This window comes from Ruditapes philippinarum, unplaced genomic scaffold (assembly GCF_026571515.1).
Source record: "Ruditapes philippinarum isolate M1 unplaced genomic scaffold, ASM2657151v2 ctg14218_1_1_1_1, whole genome shotgun sequence".
In the NCBI taxonomy this organism is placed as follows: domain Eukaryota; kingdom Metazoa; phylum Mollusca; class Bivalvia; order Venerida; family Veneridae; genus Ruditapes; species Ruditapes philippinarum.
In genome coordinates this window covers 9749-21925 of record NW_026865637.1, presented here as the reverse complement: position 1 = coordinate 21925, position 12177 = coordinate 9749, and the positions used below count along the sequence as shown (strand labels likewise).

Sequence of the window (12177 nt, the reverse complement as noted above, 5' to 3'; positions counted from 1 at the left end):
CTTAAATTCAAATTGTAATAGATCACCTGATGTATATGAAATGATTTTTTTTATATTCTTTTCTCATTATTAATGACATACATGTATAACTTTCTCATCCATAACGAAGTGTTGAAAACATCAGATGGAGTTGATATTCAAACATACGACCCGCAGAAGGTAATCAAATTCCGTAAATATGGTGACAAACATTTCTTTTTATTATCATAAGTTTAATAAGTTAGGTAGTTTTTGCTTTCAGTGTTCTCTTGGAGACGACAATCTGAAACATGATGTATGACGAGACAGTTATCATAGCTTATACATTTAATATTTATAATAACATGTGTAGGCGGAGAAGATATACAAAATAATACAAAAAAATGAATGTTATTTGTGAAAAGTATCAACATTTAAAAACTTTAAACGGTGTTTTCTTAATAGATTGCATGGAATGAATTCGACAAAAATATATATCATGTGTATGTAGATAAGTATTCATACATGTTCGTGTACACTTTTCTTGTCGAAATAAAACACACGAGCAACCTAACAATTATGTGGTAATTTTTTCTGTAGAAAGTGGTTGTCTTTAGAAAGTATGCATGATTGTAAGCATAAAATGTTTTACTATGTTTTGAAAGAATAACCAAAAAACATATTTTCATATGTAACCACTGAACTTTGTGTTCCGCTATAAAAATTGAGAGTAAACTTGTCATACAAAATTAAAATAAAAAAGGGACCACGGAATCCCTAAAGAACGACCAAAACCATAAAACTTAAAATGTTCCAAGCTGGTGTTATTAAGCCTGTTCATGGACGGTAATGGAAAGTGCCAGTCCACTAGCACCGTCTTAAGCAGAATTCAACATCAAAAACACGAATATGATGAAATTTTGAATTTAGAAACATCCACAGGTGTGTTAATATGACCTTTATCACGGAGACTAATGTGACAAGTAAATACCATTCTATGACAAGCGGCGTAAAAGCATTGTGATACTTATAAATAATTTTAAAACCAGCGTACCTCCAGGTACATGTTATTTTATAATATGTAAGATTGAATATTATACTTAAAAACGCTTGCAATAAAAATAAAATGACTGCTGAAAGAGGTTTATATCAAAACGACACTTTCGTTGACTTTTATTTCCATTTCCTCTAACAATTAAAAAAGTGAAGTGGCGTCGCACGACTCTAGGAATTCCTTCATCTTGTCGGTATATCTGAAAATCATCAATATCGTAATTCTACATGTACCTGATGAAGAATTTAGATTAATTGTTATTATTTCAAAATTCATTTCCAATAAACGTCAGTCAATAGATTACCCTGTGCTAATGTCTATTAATTTTATATAATCTTTGCCATAATCCGTAAAATTGTTCAATTATACTAAACACACTTTGCATATTTAGTGAGAAAATCACTATATATAGATTCCATCGAATTATCGTTGAATGATTGCTTTTGTATTTTGTTACGCAAATTTTTACATAATTTTATTTGTTAAAATACTTACACCTGGCAATTCCATGAATTCCAGTCAAAATCTCTTCCCACATTTCTCCAGGCACATTCAAACTCAGAGATTCTATGAGCACATGTTGTAAATCCAAATGTTATAGCTGTTCTGTTTTGATCACACAAGGCTTCGTCCATACAATTGATCCTCCTCTGTAGTAAAATCACATGTACATGAGAGATAACAATTTGATATTCCAATGGGATGTTTGAATTTTTAGATTCATTTAGTCAGATTAATGTAGTACGTCAAACGCAAAGAATAGAATGTTCAGATAGAATATCTGTGTTGAATCTAATTGAATTCAAAATGGCCATATTATCAACATAAAATTCTGAAAACGAAAAGTACTAAATGATGTATGAAAGTTAATTACTTTGTTATTAAATAAAATTGATAATCCGACTAAATACGGGGATAGAACACTATTTAAATTTGGACCATAATTCAAACAAACTCACAGGATAATTCCAGGTTCCCCAGTCGTAGCATGTAGATTTTATTGCTATATACGTATGGTTTAAGCCGTACGGAGCATATGTTCTACTATTGTATCGAATACCTCTCCTGGACAAGGCTTTATACGATTCCAATGACAATGACAATGGACATGCATATAAGACATAAATTTTTTCCCTGAAACCTGAAATAATGTCAACGAATAAGAATTTTGGTTCAATTATTTTTCTTATGTTCTACCTCTTGTGAATTAAAAATTCAAGGACTATTGATGTAAACAAAACAAGATTAAGAACACTTTTATCCTGGAAACAGTCTCACGCAATTTAAACATTTATTTTAGTAAAAACATCTACATCTATGTATCTGGAGGCAATATCCCTTGACATGTTTTTTATTCAGTCAAAAATATGACTCAAAATTGTCCGATAACTCACGCTGTATCCCTACGTGACTCTATTTCAAAATGGCGGCGCATCTCATAAGTAGCATGACTTGGTCTCATAGTCTCATTTATATTTGATTTCACTTATTTTATTTTACTTACTTATCAACATTTCAATGCTATATGAGAGAAAATAAAGGAAGCACAGGGAAAGTGCATGACAAATTAATCTTGTCACCACTTTAATATAAACAATGTTCACGCCCGTGTCCCCGACAAATCCCCGAAAAGTACATCACAAAAATAAAAATTCAACCGTGGTGGGCTGTAACTACCGATCTCTCTGACAACTTTTCAAACCCCTCCGGGTTCGAGCGAAGTATATATTTTTGCTATCAATTACAGTTTTCGTTAAAAACATGAAATAGGGACAATGCCAATCATACACAAAAATAAAAAAGTACGTTCGACTGCAAAAAATGACATCTTACATGGTAATACTTATGTATTATATATGCAATAATCTTCCGCACTAGAGAGGCCTGTAAGCCACGTGATGGTACATTGGGGTAACAAGTTTGATCACCAGCAGGAATCCTAAGGTCACTCAAACCTAAAATTAAATACTTACTTTGTATTGTTATATCGTTGTCAGAAAATTTTGCTAGTCTTTATAAAGTGTTAAAGATAATCTAATATCAAGTCTTGTTTTGTCCAAGTTTAAATTAAGTCCGTACATGAAAAACAGAATTTTACAAAAATTCAATTATTTGACCCTTATGGTCAAGGTCATTGAACATTCAAGGTTAGTTCAACTTTTTAGAAGGCCTTGTCCAAAATGTTGTTTTGTCGAATTATAAAGATAATCCATTTATGAATAAACAAGTTACAGTCAAAGGAACCCAAGAACCCCAAACAAAAACAGGACATGGCAATTCAATTTAAGTTTAATACAAATAAATGTCTTGTCCTTAAAAATGGTGTGTTATAATATGAAGTCAATCCATTTATTTATGACAAATATATAACCACTTAAAGAAAAACTATTACAAATTTTAATAATTTGACCTTCAAGGTCAAAGTCATTTACGAGTAAAAGTCTGTCTGGTTAACTTGTTTAAGAAAAAAGAAGACATTTAACATTGAAGGTCAATACTATGTATGAATGATGATCAAGATTACTCTAGATCTAATTAACGGTCGTGTCCCAAGGGTTGTTTTGACAAATATGATTAACAAGATCAACAAGGAAAGGCGACGTTCAATGAACGCAACCCCCATACGACCCAGCAACAAGAACCAGTGGCAAGGAACCCAGGCGGACATCAAACAAAAACAGGACAGGGCACAAGACAGAGCACGGGCATTCCAATCACTAAAATGATAAATAATTTGTAACTGACAAGGAACCCAAAGAAAACAAATAAATGATTGAATAATATGCAATAATTTGTAACTGATAAGGAAGTCAAAGAAAACAAATAAATGATTGAATAATAGGCCCATAAAGTCAAGGGGAAGAGCACCGGAGACCCGGGGAAGGGGACAGGAGACCCGGGGAAGGGGGGAGGGGGTAAAATTAAAGAAATAAAAACTAGGGGCAAAGGGGAAGATACTTTCCGCAGACGAGAAAACAACAAGGGACACAAGCAAAAGTGTCACCAAAACAGTATGAAACAACATAGACATACATCTGAGGAACACAAAGGGGCGTCGCATTTGAACGGTCAGCAGCACAAGTACTGCTGGGGAGTTTAAACCGGTTAATGGTGCATCAAATCTCACTCTTAGCCCCACCATGTTCCTATAAACGAGACAGTGTAAATAAAACGAATCCCCGCCAAGCAAAATTCTAACAGTTGTTATGGTTACAAAAGGTTAAACAAGTAAAACACCAAAATGATCATGTAGAAACATATAAAAGTAAACCAAAATGACCATAACCAAAGTACTCAATGTCCTAAAAGAAGACAGAGCAACAAGAAAATCACCTACAAGGAACCGACGAAACAAGGCAGAAGACGAACATTAAGACAATTCAGTCCCAAAGGGCATTAAGAACTGTCCATCATAGAGTCTCCCCTTGGTCCGTCAAATGTAATCAAAAGAGGAAAGCGTAGTGTCCAACTGTCCACTAAGCATGCAGTATGTCTTAAAATAGTTGGGTCATAACCTTTTTATGCCCCCACAGAGTGGGAGCATATAGCGTTGCACTTGTCCGTCCGAGTGTCCGTCCGTACGTCTGTCCGCACTCACAGGAGAGTAATTATGTGGCTAGAGGGACAATAGGTAACTGTTCTTTCTCTTTGATGTCATTCATTCCGTAATGCTTTTATGTGGCTATTTTCTTTTGCGTGGCTAAAAAGAACAATAGAGAGAACAATAGAGTAGCCACATAATTACTGTCCTGTGAGAACGTCCGTCCGTCCGTCTGTCCGTACGTCCCGAAATCTTGTGAACGCAACTCCTCTTAAACCGGATGGCAGATTTTGCTTAAACTTCAAGGGATGATCAACCTTAATGTGTAGATGGTAGTAAAGGAAGGTTTTTTTTGCTGCGATCAAATTTAACAGAATTATGGCCCTTTGTTAATTTTTTTCACCATAGACCATATAGAAAGTTTGTGAACGCAACTCCTCTTAAACCGGATGGCAGATTTGGTTAAACTTCCAGGGATGAACAACCTTAATGTGTAGATGGTAGTAAAGGAAGGAATTTTTGCTGCGACCAAATTTAACAGAATTATGGCCCTTTGTTGATTTTTTCACTATATACCATATAGAAATTTTGTGAACGCAACTCCTCTTAAACCGGATGGCAGATTTTGCTTAAACTTTCAGGGATGATCAACCTTAATGTGTAGATGGAAGTAAAGGAAGGAATTTTTGCTGAGACCAAATTTAACTAAATTATGGCCCTTTGTTGATTTTTTCACTATATACCATACCGAAATCTTGTGAACGCAACTCCTCTTAAACCGGATGGCAGATTTTGCTTAAACTTCCAGGGATGAACAACCTTAATGTGTAGACGGTAGTTAAGGAAGGAATTTTTGCTGCGACCAAATTTAACAGAATAATGGCCCTTTGTTGATTTTTTCACTATATACCATATAGAAATTTTGTGAACGCAACTCCTCTTAAACCGGATGAATCTTCGAGGGATGAACAACCTGAATGTGTAGATGGTAGTAAAGGAAGGAATTTTTGCTGCGACCAAATTTAACAGAATTATGGCCCTTTGTTGATTTTTTCACTATATACCATATATAAATTGTCAGTGGGGGCATCTGTGTCCTTTGGACACAGTTCTAGTTTAATAAAACGTGATAAGTGAAAATATTTAATGCTTAATTTCATATAAGGTGAAAATAATATGTTTGGTTTAGTAACATGAGTGAAAATAAATAGGTAGATCGACTTAATCACAAACGAATCTAAGGGGTTATATAGGAGTCAGCTTGTCGGTCGGTCCACATTATGGTTTCCAGACGATAACGGTATTATTATTGTCGTTATATTTTTCTGGGCTTTTGGGATCATTGATGCCAGGATTATTGAGTGTTGAGAATTGAGTACCGCTCAAGCCGGTGGTGGGGGCGTGAGGGATATTGTACGTATTCATCATTCCTCATGTACAGCCTCAATCAAACCGAGTCTGCAATTCTCTTGTAATTTTGTTGTGATTAATGCTTGATTATCCTGGAAATGATTATATGGAAACCCCGGTTGGTGTTCCCATTGAACCCCCAAGGGTCAAGGTTAAGTCACTGTTACTTGAAATAGACAAAAATGGTTTCCAGACAATAACTAGTTAGGAGTGAGATATTTAATCAAAATAAGTATACAGTATATGGAAGCTTATATGAAGACCCCAGTTGGTCTTGCATTTGAACGCCCTAGTGTCAAGTTACAGGTCACCGTTACTAAAAATAGACAAATGTTTTTGGGATAATAACTAGAGTTACTGAATAATAGCAAATGAGGTATTATAATTTAACTTGTTGTTTAGCAAGCTTATATGACGACTCAGTCTTATATTGCATTTAGAGACACCCTGGGGTTAGTATCAAGAATCTAAGTTGAAATTGAAAAAGGTTTTCCGACCAAAAACTAAAGTTAGGAAAGTGGCATTGTAATGAAACTTGGGGTATAGCACCCTTATGTAGAAATCCTGGTTGTATTGCATTTGGACCTCCTGGGGTCAAGGTCACCGTTTCTAAAAAAAATCTGCCCGGCGGTCGGTCTACATCATGGTTTCCGAACGATAAATAGAGTTTTGAATGAGGTATTAAAATCTAGCAATCGTATGTGTAAACCCTTGTTGGTATTGCATTTGGACACCCTGGGTTGAAAATGTTACTTCACAAATTTCAATAAATCACAACTTCCTTTCTTGACTTTCATTATAACAAGAAAAATATTACATACATTCACATGTAATATAGGTCCGACTGCATGCTAACTTATAGAATAGATCAACAAGGAAGGCGGCGTTCAATCAACGCAACCCAAACACGATAAAGCAACACAGGACCACCGGCAAGGAGCACAACAGGACCCAAATTAAAACAGGACAGTGCAGAAGGCAAAACACTGTAATAATAAAAATAGGAATTAATAGAAACCGACAATGCTTGCTGCAGGAAAGGTGCTATGTAAAGTGAACAAGCAAGTCATCAGATGTTATATATTTTAACATAATATCAATGTAGCATGCCGTCAGATGAGAAAAAACGTTTGAAGGAAATCATCAAAAGTATAAAAAGAAAACAACGCACAGCCGATTAGTAGATTAAACATTTTTTGAATATTGTTGAATTGTTTTACATCGGTTATTGCAACGAACATCTAAAAAAATTTCTCAAATTGTCATTTTCGCAAAATTGATCGATGTCACACTGTATTTGCCTCATAAATTGTGTCTATTGAAATGTATATTTTGTAATGGTTTCAAAAGAAAAATCATATTTTTGTTTGAAATTTTAATGACAGATTCTGGGCCTGCAGTTTAAATCGGAAGAGGATACTCTATAAACGGAAATGGAGCAAAAATGCACGTTTTTTACAGTATTTTTCCTCACAAAATTATGTTGCCTCAACCACATGTATTTATGTATTTTTTATATCTAACACAAAACTGACTTAATTATGTAAAACAGAAAAATATATTTTAAAATGGATTTGTTCCCATAAAATTGAAGATTTAAGAACTTTTTACAGTTTTTATAAAATAAGATTTGTCTGAGTATGCTTATTGTGCAGTAAACAAACTGACAAAAACGAAAATTAAATATCACACTATTGTAGTACGTTCAATTATGAGAAATAATGAACTTACCTGTTACTCTTGCTGGAAAGCCCAGTAGAATCAATGAAACATCTACAATATAAAACATACTTGATGAATGATTTCCAAAAAAGAAGGGTTTTAATTTATTCAATAAAAAGCAGTTAACAAAATTAAAAATAGTGGTTTATAATGATTTAATAAATCTAAATATATATCATGTTCTTTATCATGAGTAATAAACTTAAACTTAAATAATTATGTGATTTTAAGATGACATCAATCACCATGAAGAATATCTCACAGCAATCAGAAAAATATAAACATGTTACATTTACTAAAAAGAAATTATATCGAATAGTTCATGTTATGTCAAAATCATCAAAATGTACTCACAAAGAAACCACGGTTGCATGTTTCTTTTATAAAATTCGCAAATTCAAATGCTTATCAAAAGAGTACTTTCCTGGAAAAAAAATGTGTAACTCGATACCAATGTATGACTTTTAACATTATGATAGAATATTGTGTTGTATCAGCTGGTGTGAAAAATTTAGAAATATCTTAAAATCTAATATTATGTTAGTCATCTGTAAGTGATGTTATTTTTTTTATCCTCCATGATGTTAAAGTTATTGAAATAAAATATATGAACTTACGAATAAGTTCTTATGTTTCGGTATGTTTTGATTAAAACATGTTTTTCAAAAGTTATGACAATTAAATGGACGTACAATTGTACACAAAACCTGAAAAAACTACACGTAAAATATAAATTAACAATTTTTAATAGAAATATAAAAATGTACTTACAGGTCCGAAGCCTTTTCCTTTCAAGTCACCTTTAAGTTATCATAGGCTTATTTTCAATACATAAAGATTTCTGTTATAAAAATGTCAAAAGGCCAAAAGAGTTTAGCTAATTGTTGATGTGTGTTATTTACCTAAAAAGACACGTATAATAGAACAAAATACGTTTCAAGGAAAAACTTTCAGATATAAAAGAAATTTCGAAATAAATGTTAAGATAAAACAAAATTTTCGATTTCCGTTAAGGCTCTTTTAATTGTGTTGAAATTTAAATTTGACAACCGATTTTAAATAAATAGAAATATTAACCTATTTTTATCTAGTACGAGGATACGGTGTAAAATTGATATGAGAAACATTCTGAGGACATATTTCAAGGGGCTGACAATGAAATATTTTCTATCAAATTACACGTGTTATTAATTTGCTTTTGGTATGACCATAGCTTTTTGTAAAACGTACAGCGTCAACTTAAAGAATGTATCGTGTACATTTCCTCTGAATTAACCATCAAAACACATGTTTGGATTTTCTAGCCATATTAGCATATATATTTATTTAAATGGCAAAACCTCTACAATAACACCTCTAGTTGAAAGTTTCAGCGGGCTCCGCTTTTTCATAATTTTTTCTCTTAAACTGTAAAACTGTCCATAAAGATGAAATAGAAAAAAGTTAAAAAAAAAACATATGAATTATATATATGCAGTAACTGCAGTAAGCATAGTTAGTACTGTATATGCTGTCTCTAGTAGGGCATTATTTTTCAATTTTAATTTCTAAAACTCATGCCAAACTTCACTAGGGGGCGTGTGGGATGTTGCAATTTGTCATTATCCATCATGTACAGACTCAGTCAAATCGACTTTGTAATAGTCATGTTGTTTTATTGTAATTAATGCTTCTGAGAGATCATACGCTTTCCAATTTTGTCACTAAGAATGTATTTTCACTTTAAATATCTTCTTCGCTGTTATCAATTAAACATAAGTAATTAGGTTCTCTTCGGTGCATTTTCAAAATAAAATCTAAGAGTGATACCTCGGAAGGAATGAAATGAACAAAATTGCATATCTATTTCTAATTCGGTCATATGTCCATGTAAAAGCGGTTTACAATTTTTAAAAATCAATGCGCTGGAATCGATCAGAAACGAAAAACAAGACAACATAGCTGTAAAGTAAAGTGTTGAGCAACATTAAACTCGCTTGTTTTTGTTACATAATAATCAAGTACTTGTCTTATCATAAAAACACCAGTCAGTCAAGTGTTTTTTTTTTCTATTACTTTTTATAATGGTTTGAAAACGTGTTTTATTTATTGTTCCGGTTTTGTAGCCAAAAAAAGAAAAGTAGATATATGAATCCACTTAAATACTTCCTATGGTATATAAAGTAAGGCGTGAGAAACTGTTGAAACGCAACATAAATGAACTTCAGAAATAATTCTAATGGTAGTTTGGATGTATTTATTCATGAAATTTGTTTATCTAATATAACAACTATTATTTGATCAGGTAAAAAATTCACTTGACCTGCAACTTTTCTGTCAAATTATTTTTGCATTATTATTGTCGAAAGTGAAATGTACATATACTATAGAAAAAAAAGAAAGAAGAGAAATCTGCATGGAGTTCATTCTCTCTATTTAAAATTTCATTTTTGAACAAAAAAGGAAACAACTGACCATAAAGATCTGTTTGATAGTGGACATTACTGGCAATTTGCAATTTGCTAAAACAAACACGCCTAACTATTCTGGACACTTCACATTGTAAACATTTCAAGCCACCAAACAATGTGTAGTTCTTAAAACTATCTTTTGTTTTGAAAAACATATCTACATCACCTTTATGACTTTGTGGCCAAATAGAAAATAACTTTCATTTTTCGCAAGTGTACTCAATTTGACAAAGCTCGACGAAAGTTAATTTCCAATTTGAATAAAGTTGACATTGATCTAAATATTCTCTTGTTATTTTTTAGGCAACTAAGACCTTTCTGGCTAAATTAGTAACATATTTGTCATGCGTACACGCTTACATCCAAGAGACAAAAAGTATTCATTTCACACATAACAATCATATTTCTATACTTGAAACACATTGTTATTACTTCCCTTTTTGCTACCTTTTATTTTTCTGTGTTCTTTTCAAGTATCATTGTTTTGTGTATGTTTATGCTAATATAAATATTTATTCAAACCAATTATAACATATTAATTCAAAATGTATCATATGAATCATATATTATGTTCCCTGACGCTATTCATTTGTTTTCCCTCTATTCATGTATAAGGCTTTCTCTGGACAAACGTTTTTCAATGCCTTATAGGTGTGACCTTGACCTCTAGAAAACTAGAGACCTTGTCCATGTGTGCGAAACATCTTCTCATAGTGGTGAGCATTTCTATGAAGTTTCAATAACATTTTTCCGTGGACGCCGCCCGCCAGCTCGCCAGACCGCCTGTCTGCCGGGCGAGGAACTATAATACGACTCGTTTTTTAGATGGGCGTATAAAAATGATGTACTAAAATTTCGGGAAATCATTTTATTTGTATTGTATTTTATGGGGTTACATATCAACACCATTTGATCAAAAATAAGAATTTTCCTAATCAAATAAATAATCTCTGGAAGTGTTGTTGATTGCTACTATAATATTTTGTTGTGTATCTTCAGAGAAACTCAACATAAAGTCTTTTTCCTAGCAGTACAATATCAAAAGCAAATTGGCAACCAAGTGTGCACAATAAATACCCATGGGAATTCCTCTTGTCTGTTTAAGAAGGCTATTGCCAAACCTGACATAAGTAGTGTTATACAATGCTGAAGTTTAGATGAACTGGTGAACAATTTCCTCTTAAGTAGATCTACTTAAGAACGAGAATTTGATCAGTCACGCTGTGGCATGTCTGTTCAATGTATCACTTTGTTTGTGAACTGTTCTGATGACCTGCATAAGTTTGTGGTTAAGTAGGGTGAATAAAATTGTTACATATCATTGTATCTGACTCACTTTATTTGTAAACTCGAGTTGATGGTTAGTTTATTATGTAAAGATATAATTGATATAGTTTTATATGTATATATAATATGAAATTTATTTACGGCCATAACTCAGCAAAAATGCAATCGCTTTCTTTCTTTTTATAAATATTCGCAGTTTCCATCGGAGAAATTGCAAAAAAAACAAAGCAATCTGATGGACAGCTTAATCCCTTTCCGAAGTGTGTGGACCTTTGACCAACCATGAACTTGATGTTGTGCCATGCGTATCATAAGCACATAGTCTCGCGATGGTGATTATTTGTGCCAAGTTATTTAAAATCCTTTATAAAGTCAATAGTTATGGAAAAAATATAACCTTGACCTTTGGGGTAGCAAAACTGGATGATGTTGAGCTCTGCAGATTGTGTCATGGTCTGGATCATTTTTGCCAAGTAATTTAAAAACCCTTGAATTGCCAATAAGTTATACGGCGGACATGAAAAATAAATGTTTTTACATTGGACCTTTGTTACCCTGACTTTTAAGGTTGTGACTTGATTATTGTGCTCTGCCAATGGTGTCATAATGGTGACCATTTGTTAAAAAAACATTGCAGCTGTATAAATGTTATGGACAGACACGGAATGTAGACTTTCTAACACTAGACCTGTAAGTGTAACCTTGACCTGGGGGGGGGGGGTAGCAATTCAATCATTGCGCTCTGCACATCGTCT

The 12177-nt window shown here is 33.0% G+C and overlaps 1 protein-coding gene across 1 annotated transcript; it reads right to left on the bottom strand.

Moving 5' to 3' along the window:
* Positions 1-866: 866 nt before the first annotated feature.
* On the bottom strand, positions 867-8586 carry LOC132729853 (uncharacterized). The gene is made up of 6 exons (XM_060715694.1): positions 8457-8586; positions 8040-8109; positions 7695-7736; positions 1972-2153; positions 1508-1662; positions 867-1211 (listed from the first exon to the last, which is right to left on the bottom strand). The coding sequence occupies exons 2-6, from the start codon at positions 8056-8058 to the stop codon at positions 1154-1156; spliced, it is 456 nt and encodes a 151-aa protein (XP_060571677.1). The 5' UTR covers positions 8059-8109; positions 8457-8586; the 3' UTR covers positions 867-1153.
* Positions 8587-12177: the final 3591 nt, after the last annotated feature.